At 57.3% G+C, this 16,056-nt stretch overlaps 1 protein-coding gene across 1 annotated transcript in view; it reads right to left on the reverse strand.

Moving 5' to 3' along the window:
- LOC119110001 (calmodulin-binding transcription activator 2) overlaps positions 1-16,056 on the reverse strand; it is a 118,711-nt gene that overhangs the window by 51,950 nt on the left and 50,705 nt on the right. Inside the window, exons 3-4 of the mRNA XM_037233748.1 lie at positions 7,996-8,090; positions 2,049-2,116 (exon numbers count right to left, since the gene is read on the reverse strand). Of these exons, the coding sequence (XP_037089643.1) occupies positions 2,049-2,116; positions 7,996-8,090 (163 nt within the window). The remainder of the gene's footprint in view (positions 1-2,048; positions 2,117-7,995; positions 8,091-16,056) is intronic.

The raw sequence follows: 16,056 nt of genomic DNA on the forward strand, positions 1-16,056 counted from the left end.
GTGAGAGGTAGGGAAAAATCATAGATGAAAGGTTTAAAGTAGTCATTAGCCAAAATCAGCTAATGACAGCCCGCTACAACCGCCCAATAATCTACAACCACTCAATTCCCCGTGTTAGTAAGGGTTATACAGTCACAAGTCGGAGGGGGCAATTACCTGGTCATTTTTGTGCTGGGTTTTGGGCTGGATTTCCAGGGAGTCCACCCAGCTAAGCAGAGCTTGTTGCTGGGAGAACTCCCGGAGCCAGCGCCATGAATTTGGGTATATGTGCATGACTTTATATCAGAAATTGATTATGAAACATGAAGGAGGTCAAATATGAAGTGCGTTGGATATGTACAGCACAAGGATGGCAATGTCTTCAAATATGTTTGTTACGTTAATATGTGTTCACGAAATGCTTGCGGATGATGTTCTTAACGATGGTTTTCGATACAGGGATATCAGCTATTCTTGGAAAATATGGAACCATAATGTCCTTCCACAGCTTAGGGCCAAGGCAGGATGCTGTAAATAGTCTATAATTACGATAAGAGAAAGGTTGTTCTAAATGTTTTGCTCGCCTCATATCCATGTCATTGGATTCGTAGAGATTGTAAATTAAATCGAATGATCCAGGGAGCTGTGAAGTTAAAAATTTGTGCATCACAATTAACATTTGAGATTTAGCACTATCCGAGAGTTTCAAAATTTTGCATCGTTTAAAGATTGGCTCTGAGCTTTGCGGAGGATACACATTTTCTATAAGACGCACAGCCCTTTTTTGCAAAATTACCAATCGATCTAGTTGAGAAGCATAATTTATGCCCCAAACCAAGCAACAGTAATTTAGATAAGGAAGAATCAAAGTGTTATAGAGTAGATGTGACGTTGTTTTATCAATAAAGTACCTAACCCTACTTATTATTCCAATATTTCTACTTACTATGCTTGCAACAAAATTAGTGTGGCTTGTAAACTTAAGAGATTTGTCAATGATTACACCAAGGTATTTTATTTCTTTTTTTCTCTTCAATAGGTGAATTATTAATTTGCACATTTAGTCGGAAATGCGAAGAAAGGGTTGTGTAATGCTGTGTTCCTCACATCCCCCCGCCTGTAACCTCACATCCCCGCCGGCTCGGCCCGTGACCTCACATCCCCGCCGGCTCAGCCCGTGACCTCACATCCCCGCCGGCTCAGCCCGTGACCTCACATCCCCGCCGGCTCAGCGCGTGTCCGAGCCGGGCCAAGCGGGCTTAGCGCGACAGGATCAGCATCAGAACACGCGGGCGAGCATACTGAACAGCGACACGTGTCCAACTAAAGCCGTCCTGAGTCCGACTGATCCGAGCGTCCACCGCGGACGGGCGCGACACTCGGGGCGGGATGCTATCCAGTCTGCGAAGACGGACCCGTCACCGATCAGCCGTCGGCCCGCAGCGTGACGTGCCCCCCGCCCGCCCCGCCCCCGACCGCAGCGGACGCCGCGGCAGCGTCGACAGCGGGGCGTCAACTCCCGGCGCGACGACAGCGGGAGTCAACTCCCGGCGCGACAACCGCGGGAGCCAACTCCCGGCGCGACAACCGCGGGAGTCAACTCCCGGCGCGACGACCGCGGGAGACAACTCCCGGCGCGACGACCGCGGGAGTCAACTCCCGGCGCCAGAACCGCGGGAGCCAACTCCCGGCGCGACAACCGCGGGAGCCAACTCCCGGCGCGACGACAGCGGGAGCCAACTCCCGGCGCGACGACCGCGGGGCGTCAACTCCCGGCGCGACGATAGCGGGGCGTCAACTCCCGGCGCGACGACCGCGGGAGTCAACCCCCGGCGCGACAACCGCGGGAGTCAACTCCCGGCGCGACAACCGCGGGAGTCAACTCCCGGCGCGACAACCGCGGGAGCCAACTCCCGGCGCGACGCCGTCTCGATGACGTCTGCACGCGCGCGGCGCCGGCGCCGGCCCCGTGCGGCACTCACCGCCGCCCGAGGCCGCCTTTGTGAGCGGCGAACCACCGCCGAGCGGCCCTCGGCCCGGCCGCGCGTCCGCCACACAAAAGCACTCACCTTATCTTCACTTCTTTGGAGAGCCATTCATTGTGAGACTCAAAGTTGATTAGGATCCCGGCGATCTCCTGAAAAAGCGAGGCTCCAGTCAGAGACGGCCCGCGGACCGGCGCCGGGAGTGCCTGCCGCGGCGGCACTCCCAGCGCTCCGGCCGACCCGGCTGCCAGCGCGAGCGGCGCATAAATTTGGAGCTTCAGTCGATCGCGAGAGCTCTAGAGATCGGGCGGGAGTATCGGGCTGAGATAACAAACTCACAGCGCGGCGCGCGACCGTGGTGTCGATGAGTGCCAACAGATACAGTTTAGATGGTGCACAACATGAGCTTGCAAACGATGCGTGATCATGCCTGGGGGAACAAGGTCCGGTTTTCTGAACACAAGTTTAATCCACTCACCTAGTTACACCTAGGGCGGTGGTATTCCGGTGACATAAAGACGTCATATTTTGGCATCAAGCCATCCAACATAAAACGAAACGAGCTCATACTCTCCGCTTCCTGTTTGTTAGAGCACTTTCTTAAACGATTAAATAAAACCACTAATCTGATGCCGACATAAAAGCGCTACTAATCACCCTTTGAGTTAATATTGAAGCAAAAAATCTCAGGTTTCGTCATACAACTACGAACATCATAAACAATTCACGAACAGCTGTGAAAACAGTGATATACACCTAAACCTTAACGACTGACGAGACTGATTGATTTGCCACTTCAACAAAGACCTCGCTAAAATATAATTTTCCATCCGAACTTTTAACTCTAATTTGGTACTCATCGGAGCTAAGAGCGACGTAGGTAAACCACAAAAGAACATGTGAGCAAAACGTTTCAATTTTGACTTGAAGGCAACCAATACTTGAAACGCTGTTGCGGGGATTGGTAGCAAGCTTTGTTCGGCATGGTACGAGCGGAGTGACAACAGACGTCAAAGCTATCAGTTGTCATGCACAAGACGCCAAATCCTAGGCTAAGGGAACCAGACGCTTTTAAGATCCTGTACCAGTGGGTTCCTTCCATGAACTTACACATGGGCCCCTCGTGAAAGCATGAACGGTTCATTGATACAGTCTTCGCACGCTATTTACCACAACAGGACTAGAAAATTGACAGACTACTGGCATCAATGTCAATTAGCAGCCTTAACAGGTTCGGCACTTTAACTCGGCGTTTTAAACAACTCCCGTGATTTACTGTTATGGCGATTGGGACGAACGCATTCCAAAAGTCGTTAACGCGTTGTATGGATAGGTGCAAATTGCAGCCTTTGGCTCCGAAGATGCAACTCAGAATAGCTTCCACGCTACACAACGGACGACTAAAGATGCACATCGTTTCATGTAAGGATAGCTCGGCCCGCAGCCTCCCTCCCAATCATTGACCGACGGCTGTTACCGTTCTGAGCAGTTAGATGCGCTACGCATGGAGCACCGCAGGCCAAGCGCTGTGTTCACGGAAAATTACGTTCCCAAAAGGCGTAACTAATAGGCACAGGAGCGGCTGAATAGAGGGGTACGTAACTGCACGAGAGCGGGGAAAGAGAACGCCAGGTCAGCCCGCGTGACCTGCTACGCTACAACGTGCCCGGCGAAACGGCCACTTCCGCCAGAACTGTCAACTGTCGTCAGTCTTCGCTGCTGTGTAACCGGTTTCGGGACGAGCGCTACTCGCCCTGACTGGGCCACCGCGGTTAACTGCGGTGCAGTCTGTCTCACACCGCTGGCAATGGCCGACACGGAAACCAGAAGCATTTCAAAAACCACTTTCACTCGCGCCAAACGTCGCTGGTGCGTGTGAAACGCTCGCGGGCGCGCACAGTCTCAAGCCCAACTGCCCGGAAGCGTCCGCGTTTTCCGGCCACTGAAAACAAGGCAGAGGAGCAGGCGCTGAGGTTTAGTTTGCGCCGAAGAGGGCGCATGGGTTTTGCCGCTGAACAGAAATATTCCTCCGTGGTATTTGCAAACACGAATTTTTGATACCGGTCTAAAATGTTTCGGAACCTCACAGGCAGGAACAGAAGGTAGCACGTCATCAGTCAATTTTGAGACAGATTTACAAAACTCAATTGATCAAACCACGTTGAGGAAAATAAAATGGCACATTTTGACACGCAGTTCTGATATCCTAATTTTGTGTACTGCACGCAGTTGTTGCTGTGTTCTTCTGCCTTTGTGCTAACGATCTGTGAGGAAACTGGGTCCACTGCTAAGGAGCCGGTACAAACAATAAGGATCCGGTGCCCCCAAAAGTACGGAGCTCCATTACGATGCGTTAAAAACATTACATGCCAACTAACATGAAATTCGTGCAGCAAGGAAAATATGAAGCCAGTTGTACTAAAGGTATGCCAAAAGCTATCGATACGAACAATACATGTGGGCAACCGCCGAGACCGTAAGCTACGAGACCGTAAGATGATCCATGTTATACTCATGTAATTGACCAGCTATGCAGGAAGTATGAGATGAAGGAAAATAATGGGAGTTGACCTTTGTACCTATTTGCCCCTGCAATGCTCCTTTCAACTCGCTCCTGCCTAATCTTTTCCCCAGGCCTCACTTGCGGCCAGCAATCTGCTCAATTTAGGTCGTTGGTATTTGTCATAAATCCAGACCTAATCCGGCACGGGTCGAACCGCGTGTACAGAGGTGTCATGAAACGAGTACTCATAAATCTGTCTCCAGAGATGGCAAAATTAAGGACCTTATGTGGATGTGGCCTTGTGCACGGACATGGCATGTAAACATCTTGTTTCTTTAGATATTTTGCGGAATATTCTGTAACGACGTCATGTACTGTCCGTCTGATTTATGTGCGTGAAGGTTGATCCAATGCATGGGCGCATATGTGCAGAACGAAGACAACATGCGTATTTCACTATTTCCACTATGTGAACATGCCCAGGAGTAAGAGAGAATATTCGGATTTTTCCTTAACATTTTCATGAAATGTACTGGCTTACGCCTCACCCGAGCACAAAGTAAACACAACCTTAAGCGCATGCAAGCAGACAGGTTTAGCGCGCCCTTGCTATGTTGGAAACGCCGTAAATTGCTACGTAACACGCTCTTTATTTGTAAGGTGCATGTAGTATTTTTCCCCAATGACATTAAACCTTCAGTAGGCTAACAGCGAAGTGATGCAGTCCTGCTATCAGCATCATACCTAAGGTAATTGTGAACTGGCCATAAATTACAATGTTATTTGGAATTCTGTTAGTGGGCCAGTCCCATCTGTCATGGAGCATGGACAGTCACATCTGGCATCCCGACTCAGGATTCACCAAACCAGAGTGCATCCAATTCTCGAAAGTGCCGAAAGCCTGCACGCCGGCACCTCTCTGTGAATGCATGTTCGACGCACTGGTGTGGTGCCTCCTCCCCCACTTCCCGTGACTTGAACGTGCAGTCGCCACACCCTGATGTGGACAAGCTTTTCTGCCTGCATGTTATAACCATTTCTATCACGTGGCGTCATGGAATGCCCATTCGTTATCTTCGTGACAGCGGCGGTGCTCGACTCTAACGCGCCACAGATTGTCTCGCATCTTTCATCGCTGTCGCCGAGCCAGGGCGAGCCTTTCTCAGAGACACTCAGAGCACGCCTTAGTGATCAAATGCAGGGCCTACGCAGCCGACCATGAAGAGAAGGACGGGCTATCGACCGGACTGTACCGGCGCCACGCACGGGCGCCGAAGCTTTGAGCCGAAAACGCCCGCTGAAATTTAAGCTAATACTATGCGCACATCAGCCCTCGGAGAGAGTTATGTTTCCCTTAGGACTCCTGTTTGAAATGCAGACCAGATAAGAAAAGAGTATGAAGATGAGGAATGGCCCCTGCACGGTAAGAGATGATTGTGGCAACGCAACACTCTGCTTTATGTACAGTCTGTCGGGCCGTCTGTGCGCATGTCCGTCTCTCCGTTTCCCTGCTGGTTCGCTTCTTGGATTGTCCTCCGTCAGTCGGATTGTTTCGTCTACCGAACTTCCATCCGCGGAGTATTTGCAGGACCGCTGGAGGCGCACGAATCATCCGTCCGTTTCTACGGATGACGTTGATTACACAGCATCGCTTTCTCTCGCTACTAAAAGAACAACTCCAGACCTACCAAGACACCGTCGCCGCCGGACAGCGTCGTCACCACACATACATTCGCCGACATAGCCGGCGGTTGCTGACGTTCACACACGCCACAGCGCCAGCCGCAGACAATGCCGGCCGCGGACAAATTGTCCAGATGTCCCGCAATAACTGCGACGATAACGGGCACGCCCCGCTCGGCCTCATCAATCGCGCTGCGAAGGCGGGCATTCCGTGCGAATGTAGCTGACGTCGGAGAACAGCGTCGCGGCCTCTGGCGGCTTGACTCTGGACTGCGAATCGCGAGGGCCGGAACTCAGGACCGGCACAAGCTCCAAACACCGCAGGCTTGGCCACTGCTGATTTCTGCCGCCGTTTCGTGCTGGTTATTTGACCCATAGCCTCGTGCTCACAGCGTCACGAACTGTTATGAGTGGCGCTCGAATGCGGATGAAAATGCGAGCTATATGGGTTGACGAATGGGCGTCATTACATGTACCGTGTGCCAGCAAGCACGCTCCTCAGCCGCCGACTGCTTCTGGCTAGAGGGCTTCCAGCAATAAGTCCTCCGATTCTCATAAACATGCATGAATGAGACCCGTGGTCCAATGCAAAGGATGGCTCCAGATCGTTTGGTAAATAGTGCACCGCCATTAAATTGCTTGCAATCAATCCAAGAAAAAGACAACAAGTGTTTCAGCGCACGAAACCCATCAGAGGATGCTTTGAGCTTGGTATCTCAAAGCGAAGGCTAAATCAAACAAGCCAGACTGAAGCAGCGCTCGCCGACCAAGACACCACCGCCTTAGAACTGTCCAACTCGAAGCTCCTCGCAGCACAGTCAACCCGAAATAGACTCGACGCGGGACACCATTCACACCATGCCGCGCTCATCCATCCAGAGTTGACTGCCACGAGCTGGAAACACCCAGAATAGCTGCCGCGCCGACCGCCACCCCTATCGGCCCGAGTGCCGACGCCAAACAGAAGAGCGATGGCGGAAGAACCATTCGTCGTCGGCCGACTCGCCGCGCTGTGGAAGTCGGAAACGCCAGCTCCATGAATACAACACACGCCTATGAGGCTGAACCGGACGGACGACCTTGGGGCCGAGCACGGCTAGCTCAGAGATGCGCACGGAGCGACGCTGCCGGAAGCTGGCACGATTGGTCACCGTCCACCGTCGGTTGGTCTGTCTCTTCCCTTCCTCCCTTCCGTCCGTCCCTTCCTCGGCCATACCGCCCCTTTCTCGACCACGCCGTCCCTTTCCCATTCCCCATAGCACCCCTTTGAAAACCCGCTATAAGCTTGCAAAAGGCGCCCCGGGCCACTAGGGCCAGTGCCGCACGGTGACGTCAGACGCCAGTGTGACGTCAGACGTCCGCGCGGCGTCAGTGCCTCAGGATGCCCTCAGCGCGACGTCAGGCGTCGGTGCGACGTCGTAAGTCAGCGTGTTCTCCCACATCAGCGCGCCACCAGACGCCAGTGTGACATCGGACGTCCACGTGGCGCCAGACACCAGTGTGACAGACATCAAACAGGCGTCAGAAGCCGGTGTGACATCATACATTGGCATGCCGCCGGGCGTGCGCGGCCCCCCGAGTGAGACGTCTGTGTGCCGTCAAACATCAGTATCGTCAGGCGTCAGTGCTACAAGGCGTATACAGGATTTCGCCAACTTGTTTTCACATACCTACCACAGCCACTGAATTTGCGCGTATTTCAATATGCATCAAAGCTTTCACAAAGTTGTCAGGTGGTGGTCAGGGGAGGGGAAGGCCCGTGTCCCTGGTGGGTGGTGTAAGACGCCAGTCGACGGTGCCGGCGCCGCCGGCGACGCGTGCCGCCGTGGCGCGGCTGGGCCTTACCTCGTTGGTGTTCCAGCGGTGCCGCTGACCGGGCAGGTGGTCGGTGCGTGGCACGCTGCCCAGGTTGGCCGGCACCGGGCGACACTGGTCCTCATCTGGAACCGGAGGGCGCGGGTCAGGCGCCGGCGGGCACAGGGCGGCGCTGCGCACCTGGCGCGGCACGCGGGCGCCCGGCGACAGCCGGCCGGAGCTCGCCACTCGGGGGTCGAGGCTTGTCGCGGCCAGCCGCCGTGCTTGTCGCGGCCGCCGCACGGGCTTGTCGCGGCCGCCGCACGGGCTGTCGCGGCCCGCCGCACGGGATTGTCGCGGCCGCCGCACGGGCTGTCGCGGCCGCCGCACGGGCACGGGCTGACGTTCCTGTGTCTCTGTGGTTTACAATCATCAGAGGCATCCAGATTTCGCTCGCACGTGTGAACAAAGCGAAGCGGTTTGTGTCTTAAAAAATTTGCACGAGTTCAGATGCATGAATCCGCGAATGCAAATGCATCTGAAGCCAAATCCAAACCAAACCAAGCTGGAGATAATCGTGATCCTCAATTTCTGATATGTGGCCATTTCCGATACGTTCCCAACCTTTATGGGGATTCCGGAATCCGATGCCGTATTTTAGACGAGGGGAGGGCGATCCAATCGACCACGTAACAGAACCATTTCGTTACGGGAATGTGAAGCAGTCGATTCCGCACCCGCGGGGTCCCGTCCCATGAGAACCAGCCGCGCCAGGTAACGACAAGGCGGCTGATAGGAGCCGATGGCCCCCTCACGTCGGAAATGGCGCAAACCGCCCGATTTGCGGTAGCCCATTTTGCGAGAGACCGAAGTTTACGACCCCGGCGCTCTGTTCATCAACAGACGGCGTAAACGCACCGCGCCCGTTGCCATTTCGGACCGACTGGCGATCTAAGGACAGCCACCACTAATGCTGCTCCTCAGGGCAGACACAGAGCTAGCGCCGAACACTCGGTGACGGCTGCACGCGTTAGTACCCCGCATCACACCATGCCGTAACACTGTGCTCTGCCGCGGCCGCATTACAAAGCTGGGGATAACATTCGTGGACTAGGTCAAAAGGTCAGGGGGTACACAGGATTCAGGGCACCAAATGTGGCATCACCGCCTTCAAAATCGACACGTATTTCCCCACGCGCGGTTGGCTTTTCAGCGATCATTACTGACTGGCTATTTGGTTTCCGAACTGTCCGTGCGGCGCACTGTACTGCACGCTGATAGCGGCGACAGCAAAACAGACAGCGGTCGCAGAACTCTCGGCTGCCGTGTGTGGACAGACATGAACGAGTACAGTCCGCCGAGCCGAAGCGTGTCTGTCATAGACAGCAATCAATGGAGCAGTTTGAAAAGAGTCATTGACTACTCCGCAACTACCATTTCGAAGATGAATCATCATGGTGCTGGTCCTTAATCACGCCAATCATCGCGATAGATGCAAGCACGTCATCACCGCGGGTCGAGTGGGCCGACAACGTGGCCACCTTCACCTGCCCTACTTGCCGGGTCTCCAAGGGAAGGGTTTCTGGAGGGGGAGGTAAGAAGGTAAGTGGCTGGGTCCCTTGGGAGAGCAGGGGGGGGGGGGGGGGGGCGCAGCAGGCAGCCATGCGGCCGGGTCTGCTGGAGGCAGCCCCACTGGTGGGGCTCATCTCCAGCGTGGGTCGTGTCCTGGCGTCGGTCTGGACCACCGGACCGACGTCTCACCGTCCCGGTACAGTCAGCGCCTGTCACTGCCGGGCCAGCGACCCCGCGAGGCCATGCGGGACTCCGCGCGTCGGGAGCACACCGCGGGCCGCTACGGCTGCCGCCTACTGACCTCCTTTGCAGCAAATACTGCTCCAGTCAAAACGCGGCGGACTTATCGACGAAAGCAGACGGCTGACAAAAACCGGACTACGCGAATCAGGAAGAGTGCCGCAGCTGTCTGCAACGTGATAAGCCGGCGCGGCCAGGTACCACACCGGCGGGCCACTATAACGAGCCGGCGGGTCCAGTTTAGGTAAGTGACATTAAAATCGCTGCGCTTTGCTAAGCACAGGTCGGCAGGCGCCTACTTGCTCACACCTGAATCAGCCTGCACCTTATAGAGTCCCTAACATACTTCTAGAGGAGCCGGTGGGCATGCACCTGTACACGGCAAGGCCTTCGCGTGTCTAGCCAAATCACCGCGCTCGAGACAATGCAAACGCAACGACGTTGCCACCCGCTGGAACAAGCGAATATGAGACGACACTCATCCCAATTTCGCAGGTATAGTGCGCCCCCCGGACGAGATCCGCCAAAGAATGGTATCCCATCAGGTCCTGCTTCGAGAGCTTCCGTCGTTTCCCGGAAGCCGGCCAGTAATTAAGTTTCCGAGTTTCCGCCGGTTCGGCGGACGCGGGCTGAACGGCCGCGCTAAAGGGTGCTCGGCAGGGAAATTAATACGGAGCACGCCGACGCCGGTGCCGACTCCCGGGAACGGCGCCGGCGCGCCGGACGAGCCCGCCGGGACCACGCGCCGAACGACGCCGTGCCTCACGCTCGGCGGACACAATACGGGCTGACGCGGTCACCGGGTGGGGCTGTCGTACGAGGTGGCGCTCGGCCGCGTGCTGCCGACACGGGCGTCAGTCGTCAGCAGTCTCCCGCGCAGCGATTCGGAGACGCGTCGCTGCACCGGCCGCTCGAGCGTCACCCTCGAAGCCGTCGCCCGAGCGGTGACCGAGTGGTGACGGGTGGTGACCAGTGGTGACCGGTGGTGACCGGTGACCAGCCCGCAGTGATGACCTGTGACCGGCCGGCGGGAAAGGGCCGTCGGACGGTCGCAGCGCTCGCTCCTCGCCACCCGCCGGCGCCACGCGCAAGCTCTAGCTCCAAAGCCATACCGCCCACGGGACGTAAACAGCGTGCGCCTCGTTAATTGCGGTCGGCTTCGAGCCGCGCCGCCCCACGCACACCGCCCACTAAAACCCCGGCCGCGTCGTCAAACAACGGCGCTGGGCAAACAACACGGCCTGTCTGTTCTCACGCACGCATCGGACACGCTGAAAGGAGAGCTGCGAGAACGGTATCAAGCTGAGCCAACAGACCTGCCGCTGCAGCCGGAGGCCGTACGGCGGCGGCCGCTCGGCGGAGAACGTCTCAATGCAGGCGGCGCAGGGCGATAAGCGGCGCTGAACCCACCGCAGGCAGCTCGTGTGCACACCGCCGACGGGTCGATCGCCGCCGCTACGCCCGACACAACGCCGCAGATGCCTAGCGCCCAGAGCGTCTCGCGTAAGGGCGGCTTACTCCGATGCAGAGCGCTCGAAAGCAGCTTCCATTATCATGCATCGCGTCCCGGAGCGGTATTGTAATATACGTCGCTTTGCATACCGCCAGCGAGCGCGTCCACCCGCTGGGCCGGCCCCGGCGCCAGCAGGCCACGACCGAAGCCACACAGCGCGCCGGGCGACCGGACGGCGCGGCGCCCGACGACCGGGCGCTGTTTTCCGACCATCAAGCCCTGACGACACGCGAAGCCGCCGTCTGGAGAGGCTCTACCTTCGTTACGTCCGACGGCGGCCGCGCGGCGTGTCGAATATCCGGGACGGCGCTTGGGTGCGCGGGGCACGGCAGCGGCGCGGCGACCATGGCCACTCCCCGCGCGGACGAGCCGTCACAAACGGTCGCGGACGAGCCGTCACAAACTGTCGCGGGCGGGCCGCCACAAACTGTCACGGACGAGTCGCCACAAACTATCACGGACGAGCCGTCACAAACTGTCACGAGCGAGTCGTCAAAAACCGTCGTGGACAAGCCGCCACCAACTGTCACGTACGAGCCGCCACAAACTGTCGCTGACGAGCCGCCACAAACTATCACAGACGAGCCGCCACAAACTGTCGCGGACGAGCCGCCACACACTGTCACGGAAGAACCGTTACAAACTGTCGCCAGCTCAGACACACAACGTGCCGGATACGGTACGCATGGCATCGTGTCGTACGCATCATCGCATCGCATCGTGGCACCGCCTAAATTCGCTGACCGAAGGTGTCTCTAGCACGTGGGCAACGTGCACAAATGCGCTTTTACACGGCCCTTTTCTACTATGCGCCAAGGTGCATGGCAAATTTAGTCTTCGTCATGCGGGACGGGCAACTATTCCAAAGCTTCGTCTCTATCGAATTATCGCACGCGGACGCTGTCGTCCATTCACGCACGTCGACTGACACGCCTTGACAATTGAGACGGGTGGCCGTTACAGACCGTCGCTAACTCCAATTTTACCCTGGCGATCGCGGCAGACATAGATCCGAAAACGCAGCTTTCGCCAACGGCACAGGACTGAGCCAATCGAAACAGCTTCATCCGAGGGAGGGCTTGTTACCGGCCCGTAACGTGGTCGGCCATCGGTTTCCATGCTTCACTTGACCACAATGGTCGCTCACGATACAATGGCCGACCAGCCCTTAACAAAACGCTAGCCGGCGACACTGTGTCCGAAACCTGAATTCGGATTGAGTTCTGTGCGGGCTAGACCCAAGAAGCACCGCCCCACTGTACGGAGCCGGCGAGGTCACAACGCGGGGCTGGACAAAACTTGCCTGTCGATTCTACTAACGCCAAGCAGCGCCGCCCATCGCGAGACCGACGCTGCCGACTCCCACCCGTGCGGAACCGACCCCGCCCATCAGCAGACGGCGCCGTGACCTCTCGCTCGCGCGCCGGGGTCGACGGCCCGTGAGGCGCGGCGTCGCCAGGCCACCCGAGCGTATCGAAGACCGATCGGACCGGCGGCGGCCTGGCCGGCTCTTCGCGCACGCCCGGGGCGGCGGCGTCCAGCGCCGGCCGCCCTGGCCGACCGTCACGATGGCAGGCGCCAGCCGCATGGGCACTGGCGACCCGACGGGCAATAAACGGCGCAGAAGTAAGCTGAGATAATGCGGGCTGCTTTCAGCGCTCGTGCGAATGCGACTGCAGTGAGCGAGCGACGGTGACCGCGGAGAAAATCCACGGCTTCGTACCAGCGAGAAAATAAATTGCGATGTCGCATGCCGCCGACGCCGACGACGAGACCGTGCGCGTCACATGCCGTCGACGTCGCAGTGCCGCGGCACGTGCGCCCACATCTGACAGCTCCCGTAAAGGGAATTACAAACTCAGCTCCGTCAATTACGTCCAATTTCTCACGTCTTCAGGCGCCACTCACTCCCTCGCCGCCGAAGTGGTAGTGACGTCACTGCTCCCGGGTCGCCTTTCAGCGCCGCCCAGCAGCGGGAGGTGGCCGGCAGGGCCGCGGCGCCACCATTAGGGGCCCGCCGGCCGGACAGGGTCGGCGGCGACGGCGGCGGCCAACGAGCGCCGCGGCAAATGGAGCGCACTCGGCGGCACTCGCAGCGCAATCAATAGCGGCGCGACCGTGCACGGCGCTTCACGAGCGTCTCTGCCGGACGGGACGCTGAGGTGAGCCGCGCGGCCGGGCCTCGAGGCGGCCGGCGGGTCGGCCCGAGCCGCGCGGGGTGGGCCCGAGTCGGCGGGTCTGCCCGGGTCGCGCGGGGCCGGCCCGAGCCGGCGGGTCTGCCCGGGTCGCGCGGGGTCTGCCCGGGTCGTGCGGGGTCCGGCCGGGCCGCGTGGGGACGGCCCGAGCCCGCGGGCCGGCCCGAGCCCGCAAGTAGGCCAGAGCCGGCGGGTCTGGCCGGGTCGCGCGGGGTCTGGCCTGGTCGCGCGGGGTCGGCCCGCCAGGCTGGGGTGGCTGAGGGCAAGCTGGCGGCCGGCCGCAGAGGTACGCGCGCCCGGCCGACGGCCCCCCCCCCCCCCCCACAGAGGCGCGCGCGCCCGGCCGGCGGCGCGCTCGGCTGGCGGCCCGCCAGCATGCTCGCCTGTCGCGCGGGAGAGCGACGCCGTTCAAATTACGGGGAGATCAGCACGGCTTACTTGTTTTCCGTGCGGATCAAGCAGCGAGAAAGGCCGCAAGCTACTCAGGCCCGCTGATAACTCAAGTAATTGGCGCACCTGTACCCGGGGGCTTATGTGCCGCATTTCAGCTTATTAAGCTGAAATGCGGGACGCATTGGAAAAACATATCAGCATTATTGTGACGTGGGAGTGATAAGGATGGCCACGCCCATGGATTCCCTGACCTCATTCGCAAGAGCACGGTGACGACGCTGCTAGCGCTACAGACGTGATGAAATGAAACCAATGCGTGATCTCGGGAGTTCTCTCCCGTTCAAAGAGCACATGCAGCTCCCTACTCCGCCACTCCCGTAGAGTCGATGCTCCCACGCTCTTTGTTCACGGAGTTTGAAATGCTATTGCGTTATTTATCCGGCTTTCTTGAAAGCATATGAGTTGGGATGATACATCTATTCCAGACGCGTGTGTGCAAATAGCAGGCAGCCAAGACAGAAATAGGCACCCAAAGACAAAGGAAGCAGGAGATGCGTAAATACCAGAGGAAGCAAACAGAGCTCGGTATCGTGCATCCAGCTATTATTGCTCCCCGAGGTGGTTTGCTTTATGCAGCGAGGCAAAAGCGGATGCCAGATCAAATATTCGGAGGGGCAGCTTACGAGCACAGCACCAACTGCACGACTGTCAAAGCTACAGAGGTAAAGGTTCTGCTTCCTGCACGGCTTGGGAGCGCCAAGTCCCCTCGTTTTCCCCTGTAGCTGCCAGTGAACAAAGGCGAAATGTTCGTGTATGACTTCACAACCTGCCACAGCATCACCATTTATGAAAGAGCAAATGAGCATACAACAATGCCAGCGGACGCATGCTCCCAACGCCCGGCAATGGAACAGCTCACCATGGTACAGGGGCTTCTAACATCCGCTTTTCAAGCCCCAAAAGTGCGGTCAATAACCCGGTGGGACGCGGCTTATTACAGCAACGCCGCCACACTAAACAACGACCAGAAGGTCGGGTCTTAGGGCGGCCCCTGCGGCCATGAGTAATGACCCCTTAGTGGGGCCACCCCTGCCGGCATCGGCGGCCAAAGGCGCTGGCCCGAGCCGCCTCTGTCCTCGGTAAATTCCAGCAGCAACAGAAGATCTTCCGCATCCGCGTTGCCAAACTATGCGTGTGGTCTCGTGACATATTTTCATACTAAGCTTCGCATCGGCAGACAGCCACAAGAAGCATAAAACAAATAAAAGACCCGCCTGGGTGGATGAGCACCCAGCCATGATCCAAAGACAAGTTTGGAAAGACTCCAGTCCTTTTCCAGACTTTGGTCGACGACTTAAAGAGGCGGCTGCTCGCACATGGTACGCGTGCGATACACAGACTCAGCGGCATGAAATAACCAACTTGGAGTTGGCATTTTGAGCCATCCCGCAATACGCTCTAGCCCTCAAGACGTACGGTTCTTTTGTCGCATGTGTAGTTTGAGCCAGTGAACGGTACTGCAATAGAGCGAGCCGCCACTGGCTCCCGCCGAAGCCCCTGAGCGCACAACACCGGCAGCTTCAGAGTTTCATTAAGCTATGCTGTGATTGCAAGGGACTGCAAGGATTAAGCCCGATTATAAGAGATCTATGCGTTATCTTTGGTCACGTTACCATCCCGTCATAAGGCGATCTAACGTGGCATCAACGCGTGACATCATATGGCAGCCGCGTCCAATACCTGTGTCACGAAGACAAGTGGCCTGTAGTTTCATACACGAGCGGTAAAACCCCCATCGGCCTACCTGGTATGCGTCACTGCATCGCGCGTGCGCTCAAAAGCCATGTGCACCAGGATCCGTATCAGGCTTTTGGCCGCCTCACCATTCACTGCCGCCTGGCCCACGATGCCAGCGACCGACAACAGCTATCAATCCACGCGATTTCCTTTTTTCTAGTGTCAACTGGCCGATATCGAGGCATTACTGCATATCTCGAGCACGACTGGTCCACGTTATCTCCTCAACCACCAGCAGGGTGTTCCCAACTGGATGGTGATTACCCTGCGCCAAATGAACTCTACCAGTGAGCGACGCGGTCTGGCCCTGGGTACACAGCGGGAGCGAATGATGACAAGTGCTCTCTTCTTAGCGAAAATGTTTGCATTTTACACTCATACGAACTGAGGTTACTCCATGCA

This window comes from Pollicipes pollicipes, unplaced genomic scaffold (genome assembly GCF_011947565.3).
Source record: "Pollicipes pollicipes isolate AB1234 unplaced genomic scaffold, Ppol_2.1 Scaffold_7231;HRSCAF=8579_pilon_pilon_pilon, whole genome shotgun sequence".
In the NCBI taxonomy this organism is placed as follows: Eukaryota; Metazoa; Arthropoda; class Thecostraca; order Pollicipedomorpha; family Pollicipedidae; genus Pollicipes; species Pollicipes pollicipes.